The sequence below is a fragment of the Cheilinus undulatus genome, linkage group 7, assembly GCF_018320785.1.
Source record: "Cheilinus undulatus linkage group 7, ASM1832078v1, whole genome shotgun sequence".
Classification (NCBI taxonomy): domain Eukaryota; kingdom Metazoa; phylum Chordata; class Actinopteri; order Labriformes; family Labridae; genus Cheilinus; species Cheilinus undulatus.
Window position 1 is genome coordinate 6,497,951 of NC_054871.1, and position 22,497 is coordinate 6,520,447.

General features: G+C 41.3%; 1 protein-coding gene across 1 annotated transcript in view; it reads right to left on the reverse strand.

The window, feature by feature from the left end:
• gmds (GDP-mannose 4,6-dehydratase) overlaps positions 1 to 22,497 on the reverse strand; it is a 263,448-nt gene that overhangs the window by 163,973 nt on the left and 76,978 nt on the right. Inside the window, exons 5-6 of the mRNA XM_041791584.1 lie at positions 17,841 to 18,033; positions 16,602 to 16,706 (exon numbers count right to left, since the gene is read on the reverse strand). Coding sequence (XP_041647518.1) covers positions 16,602 to 16,706; positions 17,841 to 18,033 — 298 coding nt within the window. The remainder of the gene's footprint in view (positions 1 to 16,601; positions 16,707 to 17,840; positions 18,034 to 22,497) is intronic.

Here is a 22,497-nt window from a genome sequence, read left to right on the forward strand (position 1 = left end):
GACATTTATTACCTATATAGAAACTCTTTGAAAAAATGAAAAACAAAATAAAAGGAAAAGAATGTCTTCCAACAGACGTTTAGGTGACTCTTAGTACATTAAATGCATAGAGTTGGCTCCATTATCATTATGCCTCTGACATTCATATTGATAGAACAGTGATGTAACATGTCCCAGTCTGTCTATTCCTAATGTATGAGCGAGGCAGCATAGTTGCAACAACAAATACGCGCTGATCCTGCTTTCGCCTCTTTTATGCCTTTACCTCCAGGAGGAGGAAACCCATTTAGGCCTCTGTGACGCTCACAGTGGAGGCAAAACGTCAAAGACATGGGAATATCCCAGCTTAAACAGCACTGTAATTGGGTTAAAGTAACCTTCATAACCAATAGTTGTGGCTTTTTCACACGTCAGTGGGCTAATTTGCCTAATCTTCATGGGTCTTTAGAGATAAGTGATGCAGACAACAATAGGCTGGGGGAAACTTTTAGCTTCCTTAAAAGAAGCTCTCAGGACCAAAAAGTCCCTGCTAGTTTTTGTGGAAACAGCTTAAACCTCAACACACATATACACCAACATCTTTCCAAACCTCCACTCTTTCTCCAGGCCCTCTAAAGCCAAAACTAAACTCAAACAAAAAGCCACCCCGAGTTGAACTGATTCATTACCACCTCTTGTTACTCTAACTAGTGCCTTTAAGAGTTCTTCTCCCTCATTTTCATCTCTAATTCACAGTTTCAGTGTCAAACCCGGGCTGCATTCCAACACAAATCTGAGAGCATCAGCCTGTCAACACCCAAAAAAGCAACAGGGAGGTTCTGCAGAGAAATGACAAGCAAACAGGACCACCCCGGCTCTACGGCGTCCACTCCAGAATCACCACATCGACAGCCCCACCATCGCCAGACCACTGTGGCCGACGCACGTGGCGATTATGATCTGCGGGAGAACAAATGAGCTCCTAATGACTGTTTCGGAGGACGGTTAGAGGAATTTTTGGGTGCTTTGGCGGGACACCGAGGGCCGGTGTCATGTTCTTTGTTCCTGCCGCAATGGGAAAGATACCGCGCAGATCGCAGGCGTCCAACCCAAACAGCATTAAACTGATGGAAATCAACACTAAATATAAGGGTGTCATGTCTAATGATGCCATCATTTTACTTGAAACAACTTATTAGGGTTTGAGAGGTTTCAATCCTGCCAGGCTCTTCTCCCTAATTCCAAAAATAATGGCGGATATTTCAAAAATATAATTTCAAAGGAGAGTTTGAAGTTTGCATCAAAGAGCTGGCTATTTTTAGCTCACACAATTCGACTGTACATAAATCTCCCACAACCTAACATGAACCTATTTCAGACATCTTAAATGCAGTTATTTTTTTAAACTCATGCTGTCTGAGATGAATGTCGCCTTTCTGCAGGGCTCATAATACGGCGTCTCTGTCTCGGCACTGTATCGCTGCTGCCCTGACATGGAGCAGAGCCTTCATTTAGACACAGGAAAATCCCATGAACCCAATCATGCGAATGCACCAAATTTGTAGTAATTATTTCATAGAGCAGCGACAGCCCTGGGCAGGCTGAGCAGAAACAGACCAGGGAACGTTAGACACGCTTATTTGAGAAAATACAGCATGTTGTGTGTTGGTATCAGGTCACATGACCTCCAAGTCAACGCTGCTTTGCTGCTGTGTTGAGCTGGGTTTATGCAGTCTTAGGACTAGGGACTGGGACTGTCTATTTGACACTAAAATCTATACTCTGTAATGATCCAAGTCCTTATTGATACAGCTATTGACACCTCTGGGAAAAGTTGTTTGTTTAGATAAAGACTTACTACTCCTTTCTAAAACAGATGAGGTAGATTTATCTAGTAATGCTAAGAAAACAAACAAATTTAACCCCTTAAATCAGGGGTGTCCAAACTATGGCTTTGGGGTCCATTTTTCATTGGCCCGCAGCAGATTTTTAATATAAAATGAAATATGGCCCACAATAGAACATCAAGCTTTTGCTTGACTGTTCCAGCACAAGGCAGTGCTACATGCTAATTCTGGAAACAAACATTTTGACCAAGAATTTATTAAGTTTTTATTAATTGGTGACTACACTAAGATGACACTGTAAATGGTAAACATTTTGGCAACCAAAGTAACAATGTTATCTTGATTTATAATGCCCTAATTGATCACCCCACTAAATAGCAGGGCCAATGCAATAGTGTTCCTGGTGCATAACCAGTGGTTCCTAGGGTCAACCAGATCCTGCTGAAATCTGACTGGCCTCCACAAAACCCTTAAATTGACTGGCTACTTGCCTTGTCAACCACTAACTAGCCACTTGAGCACACTCAATCACTAAGAATATCTTAATGTACATTAAACTGGTTTATAACTTTAGTATCCTCAAGGCGCAGAACATGAAAGTGGCCCCATCATTCTTATATAAACTTAGCACAAAAAGTAAGGAAATTTTTGTTTGGTAGATTATTTCTTTGTTGTAACAATTCTTCTTGGCAATAAATCTTATACCCCTGGAAAGCCTGTTTATTTCCCTTTTAAATGGTGCCACATTTGTAAGGAACATGCATTCGTGGGATGAGCAGCAGAGCTGAGTATGTGGGTTGCGCCCATGAAAAATTTGCCACATGTTCTCTGCCAGTGCCAAGCAGCTTAAACTGCCACTGGCTACAGTTACATGATGTTTTTTAATTCAGAATTAATTATTCAGAATTAAATAATTCGGAATTAAAATATTCTCTTTCGTGTTTACATGGAAATAGTCATTCCGAATTGAGGTTTACATGGAAAACATGTTTAATCGCCTTTATTCAATTCCGCTTAAGGTCTGGGGGTTGGGAAGGGTTCTGATTGGACAGGGGGCAGACGTGATGTATTTACATCTAACGGAAGAAAAAAAACTCCATTTCCTGCTTCTTTTCTTTTCAGCTACAACATGGAAGACTACATAATAAGTGCATAATAAGTAGGTCCGCATTTTTATGATTCCGTCCATCCACTCTTTTCATTATATCCATATCTTCTAAGGCTCTTATTAAATAAATAGTCTCAGCTTGACTCCAATGCTTGCTTCAGGCGGCCATCCTGGAATATGTGCCCGCCGGTGCGGAATATGTGCGTCATCGCTACAGGACAAGGGAACGAGCATGCGCAGAACAACCGGAATTAATTTAAAGTGGAATGAACGTATACATGATCAAGGAATTATTCAATTCAGATTTAAAATCAGAATAAACCAGCCACCTACTTCGGATTTAAGTTTAATTCAGAATGGTCATTTTCATCCAGAATTAGGTGTTTACAAGGTCATTTTTAATCTTTTTAAAGAGGATTTAATCTTTATTCTGAATTAAAGGGGAATTAAAGCTCTCATGTAAAAGTAGCCACAGACTCTTGTCTGGTGTTTGGTGGAATGGATGATTGAAGCATTGTAACAACAAAGAAATAATCTACCAAACACAAGTTTCATTACTTTTTGTGCTAAGTTTATTTTAATATGTGGCCCTCAGTGGAAAAAGTTTGGACATCCCTGCCTTAAATGTATTTTCTCAATAAAACCTTCATTTTCTTCTCTTGCAGTTACCATTAAACGCAATCCATGCAAAGCCATCAGATTGGCAAGATTCCATGTCATCATGAATCAAATGCATCTTGCAAAGTTTCAAGCTGAAACACCTGTTCACAGGAGGAAGGTACAGTAGTGGAGGCAGCTGCAAGCCTACTGGTGATGGAGTCAGGGGCAGAGTCAGCCATCTCAGTAACATTTAAAGCTACAGACACAGAAACAGCTCGTTCTGAGCAGGGCTGGAGCAGAGGGGGTTTTAGACATGCAAAAATTCAATACTGGAAAGGTTTTTTGTTTTTCAGCAGCAAACTTCACAGGCATGTTTTGGGGACCTCTGAGACCAATAAAAACTTGTCTTAAAGGGGTAAAAAATGTTCCCTTTAAGATGGGATTCAACACTGGGTTGCTATTTTGATAAAATATTTGTGAAAGATTACCTCAGCTGCTTTGAGCAGATGAAGAGGATGCCTGTAGCAGCTCAAACAGCAGCAACAGTTCATATTGTTTGTCCGCAGTCTACTCGCAGCAGCAGCCAAAGCTAAAGCAGTTTTTTCAGCCTGAAGACAGCTGAGGGTACAGCATATTGATGCAACAGTCTGTGGTTTCAGGGTTTAGGGTTTTTAATGTTTAGCAGCCCACTTTTTCCATTTTAGTCTAAGCTGGTCAAAGAAAATGAAACAGAAATCTAATCTGTGTTTTTGTTTTTGTCATTAAAGATTTATTTTCAGCTTGTCCTCATCTCTCTGTCATGGATTGAAAGGTGTTGTGACAACATTTATTATCATATTTTTCATTGATGGTATTAGGACTTTTTCTGGATTCCACTACAAGCACTCATTTTGATAAAAATCCCCAAGTTTCACTGTTTTAATCCGGCTATCACTTATTAGGAAATAGCACGCGTCTACAGAGCGTGGATAAATGGTCCATGGAAACCCCCTTAGATGTCAGATCTGTCCTAACTCTGCATGATAGTCTCATCTTGCCCTTGGGGGCCGTTCTCTACCCTGGCAGGTCATGTGTTCTGGCAGGTACCACCTCTCTGCTGACTGTAGTCAAATGTTCACCATCAATTATTCATCTGTGACTGACACATCCAGGCCTGACAGCTTTGCGCTCATCCATATCACAGGATGAGCTCATGAGAAACGTGCGATACTCTTCCCTACAGCGTCACACACTCATCCCTCTCCTGTCATACGTCGACAGCTCAAGCAATTTAGCAATAAGTCAATGGACAGAGATTTAATCGGCAACTCTTTAAAAGGGGAACTCCACGCATTTTACACATGATTGCATGTTAATAAGCAAACAGGGGTTACTGCTCAGCCAGAAACAGTTCAGGGTAATGTTTTCTGAGGCTTCTGGGGAACTTCAGAAAGAGGAAAACAACCCCTTAAAGACACCACAGTGATTTTAAGATCTGTGTTTCAACAAAGAAAATTGTAAAAGCTTGGTTTTTTAAGCTTGGTTAGCCTTTTTGGCAAGAATTTTCACCATTCAATGCACTGTAATAGGATGATAATAGATTTGGTTTTGGATCACTTTTGTCTTGCTTTAGAAATTTTTGCACGGAAAGAGAAAGTTTGGGTGATCACAGATCGTTTCAGAAGAAGGTTTTTCTTCTGGTTGTTTTCAATAAAGGCCAAAAAACACAAAGGAAAATCCTGCAGGAAAAGTCGATCTCTAAGCAACAGCAGCTACCGCCTCAAATTGTTTCTCTTATTATAATCAATAGATTGCATGCTAATTGTACGTTTATCATTAGATGAAACTCTATATTTTATTACAGTAACACAGGTTAACACAGAGCTCACATCAGTGCTACAGCAAATAGGAAGGCAGGTTGATCTCATATATTAGAAAGTCAAGTCTGCAGGTTAAACACAGGTTGTCAAAGCTCTGCAGAGCATGAGCTGGCTCATAAAAAGGTGGCAGAGGGATACGGTGTAGCACAGTACACCCAATCAGTAATAAAGTCCATTATTTTCCCCCAAGCACACCTGTAGTCTCCTTGTAAAGCTCACACCTCTATTTGGAGTGGCTCTGCTCCCTACCCGCTCTAATTGGTGCGGTGTGGACCAGAGCATGGGCCTAATGGACCAGCCCGCCTGCCTCTGCACAAAGCCTGCTCTGTTACTGGCCCGGGTGTTAATGTGTTTCCTTTACTGGCAGCGGCACCGCAGGACAGCCAGAAGGAGGGGGTGGAGGCAGGCGAGGGGAGCCAAGGGGGAGACTAACAGGAGTTTTAGAGCCCAAACAGGGCAGTGGTGGCCGTTTAACCTCACCCGCTGCCCGGCGGAAAGTCTAATAAAACCACGGGCCGTGAAAACTGAGCAGACAGCAAAACCCGTGCCAGAAATGGACACTCAATCTCTTTCTCTCTCTCTCCATTCTCACTTAACCGTTTCTTTCTTTTTTTTTTCCGTCACTCCTTTTTCATTTTTTGGCCCAGAGGAGAAACAGGAAAGACGTAACACACGGGCTTCGTTGGCACAGCTGCACTCGAGTACGAGAAGAGAAAAAAAAAAAGCAGGAGGAGGAGAAATGTGCGGAGATGTCTCCCATCCAGAGCCAGGCCATGTGGGTCCAGACAGGATGGGGACGGGAGCTGTCAGCTGGGGGCTCGTTTGTGGGGGAGGCAGGGAGGGGACTGTGGGTTTGAGGGGGTTTTGGCATCACCTGCTTTGGTTACTCAACCGATTCTGAAGTTAAAGCATGCTGCTAAAGAAAGGTGACTTATGAATCTTATTTTCATCCAGTGTGACAGCCCAACCCTTACACAATCAGACCTCAAAATATCTGACAAACACTCCTTCACATTAAAGCCTGTGAGCGTATTTATGTGTGTTTAATATCTTCAAATTTAACCACAGTGTGATTTATCCAAAAGGCTCTTTTGTCTGTAGTCGAGTTGTGTGGTCGTGGCTCAGCCGAATGGCGAATTAACTCTGGAAAATCTGAAAAGCAGAGTAAACTCAGGCTTTGAATCATGTCGGACATCTATCAAGTTGATCTTAATGTTACATCTGCAAAGGTAGAAGATCAACCTTCTACTTTAGCCAAGTTTCCTCTTACAACTTTCAACCTGGAGTGTGTTTTTCATCACTATGTAAATCTGTTCCAGGGATACGTGCAGGATGTTACCGACTTCTTCCATCTTTGAATAAAAAAGTGCAGTGACTTGCTGACCCACATGGCTTTACTGAGCAAATAGTCCAAAAATAAAACACAAGGTGAATACAAACAGCACTGGTGGACTGGGGAGTTGGCGTCATCCCTCCTAGTGCCCTAATGTTTGAAAAAAATACTCTGCTTAAGTGCCCTCTTGGATGCTCCTATGGAATATAAACAAAATCATGACATAAACATGATAAAATGCCCTCCAAAGCACCCTCCAAGCACAACAGTTGTCTAGAAAGTGCCATAACAGTTTAACAAACTGCCTCTTTGGTGTTGTCTAAGTGGGCAAAATTTGACAAAGTAACCTTTAGGGTTCTCTGTAGAGGGCAATATCTGACAGTGCCCTTCAAGTGGACAAATCCTATTTTTTTTTCAAAGTGCCTCTTTGGCACCCTGTTAGAGGACAAAATTCCAAAGTGTCCACTATGGTGCCCGTTAAAGGGGAAAAATTTCAAAGATCCATCCATGATGACCTACAAAAGAGCACTATTTAACAAAGTTCCAGCTGAAGTCCCCTCTAGGTGGGCAAAATTTGACAAATTGCTCTCCAAGGTGCAGTAAAAGTGGGCAAAATTGGACAAGGTTCCCACCATGGTGCCCTCTAAGTGGGCAAAGTCTAACAGTCCACCTATTGTGTCTTGAAAGTGGCCAAAATTTGGAAAAACCTATGGTCCATTCTAAGTGGGTAAAATTTCACAAAGCAACCTCTTTGGTGCCCTCTAGGTGGACAAAATTGGACAAAGTTCCCTCTATGGCAGTGTTTCCCAACCCTTTTCCTTGGAGCCCTCCCTACACATACCTAAGTAAAGTGGCGTCCCCCGAGGACCCAAGAGAAAAGTAAAAATGACACATCGCCAACAAAAATCAACATAGATTTTAATTGTTTCACTGATGAAACCCTAAGAAAGACCTATGCATGCTTTTCTTATCAAAAGGCCAGTATAAACTACTTAATAACCACTTTATCATGGTTATGGTCAATATTTGCAAATGTAATTTTGGCAGCCTCAAAGCAGACAAAGCCCCCCCCCCGGGGGTCCCAGACCCCAGGTTAGGAACCAATGTTCCACAGTCCCCTCTAAATGGGCAAAACATGACAAAGTTACATCTCAGGTGCAGTACAAGAAGGCAAAACTGAACAAAGTTCCCATTATGGTGCTCTCTGAGTGGGAAAAATCTTACAAAGTCCTCCTATTGTGCCTTCTAAGTGGCCAAAATTTAGAAAAGAACTTGCTATGTTCTATTCTAAGTGGGCAAAATTGGACAAAGTTCCCTCTATGGTCCCCTCTTACTGTGTAAAATTTGAAAAAGTTCCCCCCATGGTGTACTCAAAGTGGACAAAACACGACAAAGTTCCCTCTACGGTGACTGCCAAGTGAGCAAAATTTGAGTTCTCTCTATGGTACCCTCTAAAGTTGGTGAAATTTGAGAAAGTTCCCAATATGGTGCCTTAAAGTGGGCAAAAGCTGATAAAGTGCCCTTTATGGTGGTAGGGATGAGTACCATAATCTGGTACCTGCTTGGCTTCAGTGCCAACACTTAATCAAAACATGGATTCTGGTGCTTCTTTCGGTACCTTACCACCCTAACATAATCTCCTGTCGAACTAATGAAAGTCACAGAACACTGTATGGAATTAACATAAATTATGCAGGCCTATACTTTATTTCAAGGGAGCATGAACTTCTTCTATGCATTTCACTGCTGTGGAGTTACTGCTGTCTCTGCTTTGCTCACATACCTATTTATTTTATTGGGCAAAATATGATCAAGTACTCCTCTCAGTGCACCAATCGAGAATGCAATTAAGCACTAAGAAGCTGATTTCTAACTGATATCCTCACTTTTGCATATTTTGAAATAAAATGTTTAATATTTTAGATTTCCTCATCTGTTTTATTACAGAGGTAATAGAAGGAGAAAGCCCATGTCAACATCGCAGTGCATCCTTAAGAGGAATATTTTTAACACCTCTTATTCATGACACACCTAAAAACAGCTCTCCAGTCTTCTTTTGGGTCCTGACCCACCAGTTGAGAATGACTGTTTTAGAAATTTGACAGTTGAGTCATTTCTCTTCTGAGCTTGTCTGAACTGGCTGTGGTCTGAAAATTTCAAGTGCCAGGATTGTAATAGAAACTCTTAGGCTACCTCGACCCAGAGTTTGCACACCTGTTTTGGAATTCAACCAGAACTGCAAATCCCATAATCCCGCTCCGTCTTTGAGCAATGGCCCAGGGGAGTGAACGGCTTTGTGGTAGACTTAAAGTGAAAAATGCAACCCTTAATTTTTATCTCCACTCCCACACGTTTAAGGATTAAGATCAACCCCGTAGCCTTGTTTACATCAAAATGAATGCATACCCATCATCTTTATCTGCGCTGAGTTATGAACAAAATACTTGAAGAAATATTGAGTGATCGGGCAGGAGGACTCCTCTCTGGATCAAAAGGTTGGCCAAAGAGCTGTCAGTGTCTGCCATCACCGTTATTGCACAATTCACGTTCTAACTGATGCATGGAGCCTAGATGAAGGGGGAATATTTGCGTTATATCCAAGAGAGGTCATGTGCTCATCTCTGCACACTGCATCTATTCACACCTGACAAACTGGGCTGAATCAACTGACGGGGAGGGTGCAGAGAGAAAGAAATGTGATGCGAGTGGGGTAAGGACAAAGACTTCGAAAGTCACTTTTTTAAAACTGGGTGTGATGCAACAGATTGGATGGAGTGTGCAAAGGTGTGGGGAAAGATATGGAGGGTGTGGAGAAAGAGAGGGGAGTAGATGATACATGTTTTTCTTGAGCTCCACGTTGACAGCACCACCTCCACATCGAGACAAACGAGACAAAAGTTAAACCCAAATATCAAAACATGGACGTAATTGTGTCTGGCAGATTCTATTCATTTTCACAGAGTGACAGTTTGGAGTTCCACTGTCCTCCTGCAGCGCTTCAGGAAAACAGTGTAAAAATTGAGAAAGGCATCTGGCTGCCCTCAATTACCGCCGCTCAAAGTGAGCACTCTGTCAACGGGATTCTTGGATACCATGGTGACACAAGACAACAAACACATATTTGCGGGCAGCACTGGGAATGAGGGAAGGTATTGTAGGAACCGAAACGTCACCGAACAAGCGTGAGGGGAAGGTAGGCTGAGGCGGGGGAACCACCTTTATGGCCACGTGATTCGGGAGGGTGGAAGATGTGGAGGGAAGAGGGGACTCTGTCATCAGCTCTGTGATGAGGCGTCAGACACTGATTGTCACCTGGCCACAGTTCAGCTGATGTTTAGACTGTTCTCACTCAACCTTTTCTTATCAACACCTAGGGCTGGGCACCATGGATGGAAAACCAGATCTTGGTATTTTGTAGACGATGGAGAGGGATGATTAATATCTTGATCTTTGCTGCTGAGAAATAAGAAATGGTGGTCACAGTACCAGAATTCTACATACTACCAGAGTTGTGCTTTGTATTTTAAATGACAATAAACTGAATTGAATAACTCCATATACTGTATTTCCCAGCCCTATCAACACCCTGATGAAACAAAAGCTCAAAAAACAAAATGTGCTTTCTTTGTCTTGAAACATCTTACGAAATACTGCCAAATCCCCTTGACCCCCCTTGACCGAGTCATTCCTATCTGAGAATTTCCTTTGAAAATAACCTCTCAAATAAATGGAAAACATATCCTCTTACTAATCTATCATACGATCTGACCTTTTGGGCTCAACCTCAACGAAAGCAGAAAGATGAAGCCAAGGCATGTGGAGGCTCAGCAGCTGTATGTGTGAGTGTTTGAGGGGGCAGCATTGACTTTGGCACTGCTATTCTAACTTCCCCAACGCTAGCTGGTCTCTCCTAACATAACAGTATATTATTCTATACTGCCAAGCGTGAACCACAGAGCTCTCAGGGTGGAGAGATGGATGGGACTTCCCCAAATAAACCCAAGGATTAGCCTACGACTGGAACTGGTCAGCGGTGGCAACAGTGCATACACATGCTAAACATACTTCTGCTCTGATTTACTGCAGAGCCTTAGATCAACATGCTGCTAATAACTATGAATTAAACTTGGGTTTTGTCTTTTATTTTCAAAATGAGATTTTTGGGTGCTTTGAGGTGCTGTGTGTTTGTTGAATTTGATGACCAAATAAATACATGAGCTGGTTATTTGCACAGGTTCACATTTGATCATTTTTGCCAAGAATCTGCTCTGTCTCATATATCTGAGCAATATGGAGTCTATTTAGCACCCCTGCTAACGCTAATCCCATCTTCAGAGTCAGTGTGAGGCCTGTTTGTTATGGCTAACAACTAAGCTAACCAGTACGGAGGTAGCCGCGGTGTGAACCGGCCGGCAGATGCGAGCTTCTGTTTGCTTTGCTTCACGCTGGATCTCCACCGGGATATTTCCCCTGCCAGATTTGTCCGACTACGACCTTTCCCTTCAGAACAACGCAGAGCGAATGTTTATTGGTGGAGGCGCAAGGTGTTTACGAGAACTGTAAGAGAACCCAGGAGTGCATTCCTGCCGGGATTAAGTCATCCTGGGCGCTCCGAGAGACAGAGCTCCTTTTTGGATCCCACAAAGGGACAGTCAGTTTCAGCATGTTGGTCTTCACTTTTCCTTTCCCAGAAACCTCCAGACCATTCTTTGGTGACACATAACGCCACGCCACATTCTGCTGGAGACATGATTGGCCGTCAGTGGGTCACCCTGGCAGACAATTTTAGAGGAAGTCTCGGTGAGTTAATTCATAACGGGAAAACTTCTTCATAAAGCCAAACATCCATTTGTTACTCAAACAGAAACTCAGCGGAGCTGGCGCCCTGAGATAATGACATCACAGCTTTTCCTGCATGTTGGACCTCAGGGTGATGTCAAATGGTGGCCACAGAAACTGACTTCATGGATTTCCTCCCTCATTAGATGATCAATTACCCAGAAAAACAAGCAGCACGCACAGGACAGAAAGAGCTGCATACAGGTGATGAATAAGCTTTATCTACCTGTGCCAAAAAAGACGGGACAGGGTCCAGAGATGATCAGGGTGTGACCGAGAATGTGGTAGGAGTGAAAACCCTCCTGGCATCCATGCTGATGACCATTTATTTTATTTTTTTATTATTATAAAGCTTAACAGTGTTTTATAAACTGAAAATCCCACTCATTTTCTTCATTTCTGATTTAATTATTCACAATAATGTCAAAATGATGACATATGAAGTGGTGGTGTCATGGCTAAACTGGTGTTGGATAAACTGGTGACACTTTGTTTTACTCACTTCTAGATAATAAGAATTTCTTTGTGCCTATTTAGGACATTACCTCTCCTAGGAACGTGTTTTTGGAGTTAAAAAGTAGCTATGCTTGAAGAGAGGATGAATATTATAAAAGAAAATTCAGGTGCAGGTGACTATCAAAAATATCCATCTGACTCTGCAAATGCAAATTTATCTTAAGGCACTGATAAATTAAATAAAGAGAATTTTTAAGAATGTTATAAAGATGAGCAAAATTAGGAATACACATAGAAATTCTGAGTTAAAATAAAATAATATAAAAAATCCAATGTGTTTCATGAGTGCCTTCGTTCAAAACTAGTGGGTCTGGGCCCAAAAGCGTGTCAAGAAACAATTTTCAGAGGGGTGCAGATGCGTGCCCGGTAAAAAAAGAAATATGCAGCAAAAAGTCTATAATGGGCTTTTATTTTGAAGGAAGGAAGGGGTATGGACTTGTATCAGACAAAAGATCAATAAATTTACACTCAAATTAAACCCAGGACTAATTGATAATATAAAGTAGTTGGAGGTCTTACTCCCCCTTGATTTCTCCAAGCAGTGTCTCACACCATGAACCTGGACGTACATTATCCTCCAACAATAAAAATATGCCAAGGAGTTGCTTTTTGTGGCTCACAGCACCCTATCCTCCCCTCCAAAGCTGGTGGGTGATGGAGTGCAAAGCCAAACACCCCCGTCAGAGCAGCAGCGGCAGGGTCGCGGTGGGCCCTGGGGGCCTGGGTAAACACTGACCGGTCCAGCCAACACAAGCACCACACTGGGTTGTGCAAGGCGTCCGAGGGACATCTGGCCACATCACAGCGCAGCGTTCCTGCTTTATGAGCAACAACAGCCGTAACTCTGAGAATAGAAGTGGCAGGAGAGAACCCAGCAGCCTGATGGAGAAATGCTGACTGGGGAGAAATGAGATGAAGAAAAGACTGTGTGTGGTAAGGATGGAACGATAGACGCAGAGAGTTAGAGAGGGAGATGAAAAAGAGCTGACCAACGACCAAACCCTGAGGCCGGGTTTATCGAACGGGCAGCGAGTTTTGCCCTTATTAGGTCATGTGTTAACATGAGGACTAAAGCGTGTGACTTCACAGTTACAAAAAATCCAGGACAAAAAAGCTGCATAAGAAAAATCTGACCATAAATAAGTCAAACTGTAACTGTTCAAAACCATCTAACAGTCAGTTAACAATGGCAGCATTTTTCCTAATTTAAGAGGCAGAAATTCAACAGTATTTGGCATTTTGGTTTGAAATAATGTCCTCTAGTAATAATGCATCCCATTAAATATTTTCATAATTGTCATAGTAGAGCTTAATTTGAAAGCAGGCGCATCTGGCTGCCTGAGATACTCATAACAGAGGGCAATACTGACAATAAAGTTGCCAGTTTAATTCGATATTTCATGTATCTTTATTGAAATGTATCTTGTCTTGTTGATTGTAGTTTGGTTGTATGTATTGCTGTCAGTATTAACTGGTTAACTGCAATGACCTACAGATCTGAAATAAATATATCAGGTTTTTGATCAACATAAACACACACTAAGCCACATTAGGCTGCCATAGCAGGGCAGCAGCTGGATATGACTCAGTTTAGCATCTCACTGCTCTTATAGTGATGTAAAATAAGTCCACTACTGCTCCTTAACATATCATTTCACTCAAAAAACTTACAGACAGCTCAAGGGATGAGACAAAATTCATGTGAGAGGAACAACGGACCCTTTTGTCTGTAAGAAAGCTCACAGTGGTAAATGCTTCACTTCATATGCATAGTTGCACTAGTTAATTATCTTATCTACTGCATGTAAATCTACCCACAGCCTTGCATATATTATACTTTGATCAGGTGTAGTCAGCATTCTTACAATTATAAAGCACATGGACTTGTATATACTAAAGCCGTGGTTCCCAACCTGAGGTGTGGTACCACCTGGGGGGGGGGGGGGGCAAAAATCTCAGGGGGGGCGCAAGACTTTGTCTGCGAATAGGTTGCCAGAATTAGATTTGCAAATATTAAGTAAAATAATGATAAAACACTTTAAAAAAACAGTTTACGCAATGGTTTTTTGGTAAGAAAAACTTGTGAAGAGCAATTTCCTTAGGGTTGTATCACTGAAATAATTAAATGGATGTTAAGTTTTGGCAAAAATATGATTTTGTTGTCAGTTTTACATCTAAACAGGAAGTAAAGTATCCGTAGCAAGTATAAACTTCAAAATAGCTTTTTCCTAAATAGCTTTTCAAGAGAATCTTTTAATTGTTAACCTTAACCAGGTTACCTATAAAAAAATAACTAAACATGAACTCCTGAAAAGTGTAAATGCTGTCACATTAACTTTGGAGAGTCATTTTGTACATGCACTCCTCCATATTTCCTAATGTATACACATTTCTCTCTCACACTTTGGCGGCCACCCAGGTATATATAATCTATAGCCACCCAAGCAAATTTGCAGACCATTTTTCTTTTTTTTGAAAATTTGCACACCATTATCCATGCAATCACAAATGCACCAATTGAGTTTCACTGTCTAATGTAAAAAAATTAAGTTTTGTATGCCCACATTTGAACATTTTTCTGCAGCTTGCTGCAAATATCTTCCCTTACTCCTGCAATCAAGGATGCTGGTTGCAATATTCGACCTTTTTGACAATAAGCCTCCACATACTCAGCTATACCTGCTATGATTATGGAATATCGAGTGAAACCTTTTCAAAGGGCGAGTGATCTTATTTGGGTATGATTATGTAACATACTGCTGATGAATACAGTCAAAAGAACAAAAACAGGACAGGAAAAAAAAGATAATTTTAAACATATTAATGAGGCAAGGTGGAATGGCTGTCGCTACAGCGCACTGGTGTAGCAGCGCAGCATTCGATTAAATAATTAAAAAGTCAACATCTCTAAGACTAGAAGAAGAATTGCTATGTGTTGTTAGGACAAACTTAAAAAAAAAAATCCAATTAACTATCAAGACTCGGCTATTAATTAGGATTTCAAAACTGTAGCGTGTAATAGCTGCAGTCATGTGTGGTATGCTGCTGAGATGCCAACATTAAAAAGATTCATAAGGACAGGGAAATGAACCTGATATTAACAGTCATTAATATAGAAAAATGCAAAAAAAAGAAAAGAAAATCTTAAGTTCTGCCAAAAGTAGCAGTTCATCAACATTCAAAAAAACCTAATTATGTGATACTGTGTGCAGACTGAAGCAAGGTAAAAATCTAAAAAGTCTGAGTTTGAAGAGCACTTCTGAGTGTCTTTGCACCACTCCTGTCTACCAGTATGTTCTACTCGCTCACACACCATTCCCAGTCCAACTGTGTCGCCTAATTCTCCATTACAAGACCTTGATGGCGACCACACCGTCTGTGCTGAATTGGCTGTAAACCACACCAGTTCCCACACCTATCTATCTGTGCTAACCCATTAGGGTTTACTGGCTGACCCCTGACATGGCCGGGGTCGTGGCCGGGGTCTTCATTAGGGGATAAATCATAAACACCTGAGCGGCTGACCTGGGCACAGCGCCGGGGCTGCAGTCATGTGGTATTCATTTTGGGTCGCGGTGGCGAGTAAATCGGGTTAAACCAGCGCTTGCGACCCTCGGGGCTCAGAGCACATATTAAAAATGTGACCACAACCCACTCAATATGTGTCAGAATGTCTGTGAGTGTGTGTCAAACAGTTATGAGAAAACTGGCTCCACCGGTGAGAGACGATGACTTTATATAGAGCATGAAATTGAATACTTTAACACAACTCAACAATGCTTTATAAACTGTTTTACTGCTTTATTGTGGGTTTAAAAAGGGCAAGAATTTTTCACATCATAACTTTGTGTAGAATGAGGTGTATGGTCTGATACTGTTTTCTACTAGGATGCCTGATAAAAAACACTCACAGTAAGGAATTATTTCCTTTAATAGTAGATTATATAAGATGAGATCAATGTTACTAAGCCACAGAGGCTAGTTTAAGGTTTACAACTGATTTCCAAAGGGGTAGTTAGATGTTTACACCAGGGCAATATTTTTACACTTCTGCGTAAATAAAAAATGGTTAAACAGTAAACAGACATGGACATGTAAAGTGCTTTTCTGGTTGTTCGACCACTAACAGCACTCCAATCCATAAACATTTAGAAAACTTTTTAGTATTTATCTTTGAGAATAGCTATCAGGGTTAAATGATTTGCAAAAATAATCTAATTGTGATCTCTGGAATAACTTCCCAGCTGAGATACATGTTACCTCTGTAAATGAAAACTTAAAACTTGAATTTGTCTTGTGCTGTGTGTTTTTAATACTATTTGATTTTTTGTAAAGCATATTGTTCACCTGTGGGGTGTTGTAAAGGGCTATAGATGTATAAAATACATTTTCATTGGTCTTCCTTTTCTCTTTAGTTAATTCCAGCATTAGTTTTCCACACTAGGACCTCGCAACTTTGTACTGACTTTAAAGAGCTTGATGGCGACCACAGCAGAGTGAGTGCCGGGCAGTATGCTCACCTCTCCTTGGGCTTTCATGGTTGAAGAGGATCCCATTGGTGGCGTACATGTTGTAGGCCTCGCGAAAGTTCACCACGATCCAGTAGGCGTAGAGCTTCGCAGCACCTGAGAGATGGACAAAAACAGGAAAATAGAAAACTATTTGTGCCATTTTAAACATACGTTTCCTCTGGTCATTAAGGTTGGCTGATTCAGAAATGTTCCACTCTGATCATGGTTACGTTTAATATTTGGTGTCACCCAAGCCCATGTGGGCTGGGTATATGATTGTATGTGTGACAATAGATTATATTCTAACAAAAAGGTAACAATTTATGAGCTCATATGAAAACCTAACAGCCTTTTCACATCTTCTGGGGCCATTTTAAGCTCAAAAAGGTCTTTTTAACACATATATGATCCTTTTAATTCACTCAATCGTCACATATACTTTCACCCTTCTATTATTACAGTGCGGTCTAACAGAATGACAATCACAGCAGCGAGAGAAACACTGATCCTCTCTTTTTAAGCTGCAGAAATTCACTGCTATAACTACACTACATGTCACAGTTGAACGCAGTGGTGCAGCAGATCATATTTCACCATCAGGAACGAGAACCGCAGACTCCTGCTGATTGACCGAAAGCAGGCACGTACAGAAAGTTCTCCTCTCACCATCCTTCTCCTCCTCCCCTCAGCTGTGATGAGGGGAATACCAGAGCCAGCGAAGGGAGGCGCCCGTTGATTAAGCCATAGGTCAAGATGTACACTGGAGGTGAAGGGAGGTCGCCATGACTACCCCTGCCTCCCCCTTCCTAATTAATAGAGGAGCAGCCCTCCTCATGATGGTATGCGCCTCCCATGCAGCCACAGATTGAGCGCTGACAGATGGGGAAAGTGTCGGTGAGGAGAGCGTTTAGACGACACAGAACATGAAACCCGATCGCTCTCACACGTGTGCAGTGAGTGCTGAGTGCTGTGGATATAAAGGTGTCTTTGTTAAAGTGAGAGCCACTCCAGCCTTCAGTCAGACATTTGGCCTCGGGGTGTGTGGAGAGCTCAAACACTGCCTGAGCTCTGAAGCCCCCTCTGTGTGCTCTCACACCAGGAAAAAGTGCTGCAAAGGCAGCATGCAATGCTTGTTTGGATTCCCTTACAAGGCCAGCCGTTTTTCAGGTGGTGTAAGGTAGAAAATGTTAGGTAATAACGGCGTGAGAGTGTTTCCACATGCATGTACGGAGAATTACGTAGTTTTACCGTAAGGTGAGCGAGGGTAGAAGGGCGTGGTTTCCTTCTGAGGGATCTCCTGGACTTTGCCATACAGCTCGCTGGTGGAGGCCTGGTAGAATTTCACGCTGTTGGTCAGACCACATGTCTTTATGGCATCCAGGATGCGCAGCGTGCCAACGCCGTCCACGTTAGCGGTGTACTCGGCCAAATCAAAGGAGATCTGAGAGAGAGGGAGAGAAAAAGAGGGAAAAAGTGGTTATGAAGCTCAGTAAAGCCTCTTTATTTAGCCTAAATAATCCATTTATGATATAAATAGAAAGGAAAACTTGCAACATCAGATTAATACTTGTGTATTTTGGTGCTTCAGTAGAAAAACATTTGACTTCAGACTTGGAAAATCTGCCTAAAATTCTGCTTTAAAGTCAAAATTTCACTAGAGAAGCAGATTCTTTTGGTGTAAGACTGCAGTGGTGCCACTATTTTCTTTTATGTTTGTCCATGAAAACAGATCAGAGTATTCCTATGCCACAGTAAAAACCTTTCTCTGAATCAGCAGTTATGTTTAAAAGTTTCCTGGTTTTAAACTGATGAAACACAACAGATGAAAATCAGCTTCTGACACCTGCTGTTTGCTGATGTGCCAGTATCTGTCAACAGGGTTAATATTGGCAGATTCTGATGTTAAACAAATGTGTCACTACAAAAATCCTTTTATTTAGACTAAATTTTTATCAGACCATCACGCAGAGTGTGCCTGGCCTGATGTGTACTATTAAAGCTGGTGACAGTAAAATAAAAGCATGTCTTTATCTGATGTAAACTGGCTTTAATGAACTAGGTATGGCCCTATTTTTAAAAAAAAATTCTCAATTGCAAAGTTTAAATATGTCTGTGCACCTGCTTTCCCCTTGAGCTTAAGTGATAACAAATAAATGAGCTGATAAGAACAAAGTGGATGGCCTAGTATTTTGTTAGTCCAAATATTGCTTAGATATGTTTAAAGATATATATCAAACAATAAAAAACATATCAAAATTTTACTTTACATTTATTTGTTTCCATCATTATACAGTTTTATGGATTTATTTGTAATGTGTCCCTTTTTTTAAATTCCATGATACTAACTTGAGTCTATTCAACTCAAGTTAAAAAATTTGCATAATGTTTATATAATTGGAGGCCATTTTTAAGTTGGTATACAGTTTTCTTTGACATTTCGAGACGGTAGATGGAGGAGGAGAGTTGGTAGAGAGAGGGGAAATGCCATGTGTAGAGGAGCCACAGGCCGGATTTGAGCCTGGGTCGCCCTCTTGAAGGTTTTACTGTGGCGCAACCTAACCACTAGGCCCTCCGCACCGCTTTATTTGTTATTTATTCTGACAGAAATTTAACAGTCTGGAGTTTTAAACTATCGCTTGAGCATGCTTCACAATTTCACTGACATTTTTTACATCAAGACCGTTGTCAAATGGGTCAAAAAAGCAAAAAAAAAAAACAAAACAAAAAAAACAACATAACTAGTTAATGAGACTATATTTGGTTACTTGGTTGAAGTACTACTTTATGTATAACACTTTTATGTGTTAAAAACCCATTTTTAAAGAATATTAAATTGGCTTTCTTTGTCAGTTTGATTTGTTTACAATTGCTAAAAATTAAAGATGCACCAGTCATCACTTTCTCTTGCCACAAAAACTCAAGATGCATGACAATATCAGCATAATATCAGTCTCAGCCCATATTAGCTCAACAACTCAATCGTCAGTATCAACAGACGTGAGCATGTCTGCCAATAGGTCAATCATACACATCAGCAAAATTTACAAATAGTTTTGTTTTTAACCTCATTCCTTAAACTTTAAAGTATGCTGTAAAGCAGTGGTTCTCAACTGGTGGGTCAGGACCCAAATGTGGGTCGTGGAGCAGTTTTCAGCGGGTGTCTGTAAAAAAATGGTCAGAACTGCAATATATCAAATTAACTGAACATGCACTTTTGAACATCTTTTTTAAAATTTGTGTAGCATCTGTCATATGAGAGACTTGTGGGGCTGAGGCTTGACCAGTTTAGAACCACTGATTTAAAGTATTTTGTCAGGACGGTCTCAGGGAAGCTCCCTGCAAACCTGATGTTTAATCACAAGAGCTGATTCCATTAACAAGTAAATCCTAGTACAGGAACGAGTTTATGTTTTAACAATTAAAAGTTGCTTATATACCAGCATTTATATCTGCTAAAATGGGATATCATCAAATCAGATACTGGTAAAAATCCAGTATCATGCATCCCTGCTTAAAACAGCCCAGCATTTGTCCAAATGCTCTACTGATGCCTACATGCAAGTGCCAGGTGTTTGTCAACAGGTGCGACACCTGCCATTGCTCAATAGTATGCTCTTTAGGTGTAACCCTTAAAAATTCTTCTAAATCAGGATATCTGCATGCATGAAAGCATGCAAAAGTTTTAAAATGAACAAAAAGACATTTTTCTTATCAACATTTAAGAATAAGAGGCTATAGTACTGCTAAGGAACCTGAAAGTAAATGAAACAAAGAAATAAACTTAACTTAACTTAACTGTCTTACATTAGAGAACATATTTCAACCTTTTTTTTTTTTTTTACTTAAAAGGTGTTTGGAGGGAACAACAAGAAAGAAAATGATCTAAAAATATGATTTATGGAGTCCATCAAAGCTGAATATTCAAACTCCCAGAATTCCTGTTTCCACCTCTGAGGGGAGGGAGCATAATGAACCATATGAGGGACATTCGTCTGAATCATAAATGTGCGCATGCAGGACCGTGCGATGTTCTGTACTCAGACTTTGTGTGTCTCTGAGTGCCAGCTCTCGGTCCTCAGGCTCCAAATCAGGCGTGACGGTTAAAAGCCGTGCTGGTTCGTGGTCACCACACCTGGAGCTAACGGCATGAGCCCCATCTGTGTGGAGGAAACGCTCTGGCCCTTTAGTGCTTCCACAGCAGCTCTGTGCTCATGGACAGATAAAGAGTCCTTCTTTAGAGCTGGACTAAAGAACACTAAGCCTCTATTCCCCTCACAGTGCACTCAAACACTCACAGTGAGCAGGTTTGATCAGGTTCAATTACACTCTACGGCTCACTTTAATTAGCTGTGACGCTCCACTCATGCTTTTGCTTTACATTCTGGCATTTTCATTTAGATTTACGTCATTTCAAAAGTAGGTGAGGGGACATTAAACACCAGTGTTAATGCACGTTCATATACAGAAAAGACAACACTACAACAACCTCAAACCCCTGTATAAAATGTTGAATAAAAACCCCAGCATGTTTGCATTTACTGTTATAGCTGTTATAACGCACAATATTAGATATTTGACACTGATGGAACTCAAACAGACATTATCCCATCATCACCTGTAGTCATCACTTCCTTCTTGAACATCAGTAATAAATCAGTCCAAACTCTCCTCTGTCCACCTTTAGTGGAGCTCCTCCTCTTCCTTCCTCAGACATTTCTCCTCCTGCTTTGTCTCCTATCTCTCTGGACCTCATAAACTTTAATTTATGCTGCTACAGTACCTCCCTGGCTGAGACCCCCCCTCTGTCCTGCTGTCTGAGCGTCAGTCCGTCCATTCCTCTTGTTTTTCCAGCACTGAAGACGTCTGTGACACCCTTACCAGAACCCAGGTATCAAAACCAGCTGAGAGGGGCAGGGTCCAGTCTGCCTTGACAACTTAAATCAAACAAATTGCCTTAATGCCTCCATTCTCTGTCATTATGTAAGGCCGGGCCTGAGCGCTGATGCTCTAAAGGCCAGACACTCTGAGTGTGTATGTGTCTGGGGGGGGGGGGTGGCTCTGGGGGCCCCTCGGCCGACCTGGCAGATATTGTTCTGTTCTGGGAAGTCAGCCAGGCTCTGTCAGCATTGGGGGTCCGCCGCCAACCTCAAAAAAAAAAAAAGGCGATCCGTTTAAAAAGTTCTAAATGTTCAGGATATAGGAGCTGCGTTTAGAGGTTTCGTTTCTCTCCTGCTCACACAAAGTCTGCTGAAATGCATGCCTGAAACTGGGGAATGTGACTCTCTGCACATATGTGTGTGCGTCTTGACGGATGTATATATATGAGCCACATTTATTCAGCCGTGGACTCACCCTGCATACCTGCATGGATCTACATACTGGGTAATACAGAGGCATTAAGCTGTGTATACATAGCTATGGAGGAAAGCAGTTCTTTTCTGCTTCTTTTAATTCCTTTCAAATAAATAAAGTATATTTACTTAAAAGTAATCCATTTTTTATTTCATGGACACATTTGTCACAGTGAAGGAGAAAAGCTGTTTATAGCGACCTCTCCAGCTTCTCTGGAGAAGACATACCAAGACAATTGTGCCAAAGAAGTGTTACTCAACCAAAGAGCCAAATTGTTGCAAGATGCTTTTGCAAGAGCCACAATCTAAGTGGTGAAAAAGTGGTGGAAAGATGGGTTTAAAGTAGCATTATGAACAAGGTAAAGGTGGCAAAAATTGTCAAAAAGCAGCAAAAATTGTCAATAAGTGGCAAAAAAGTGGCAAAAAATGGGTGCAAAGAGGCAAAAGAGATATGCAATAGCAAAAACTTGGTGAAAAGTGACAAAAATGGGGAGAAAAAGTGGAAAAAATGGGTGAGAAGTGTCAAAAAAAAGAGTTACAGTTGGCAACAATGG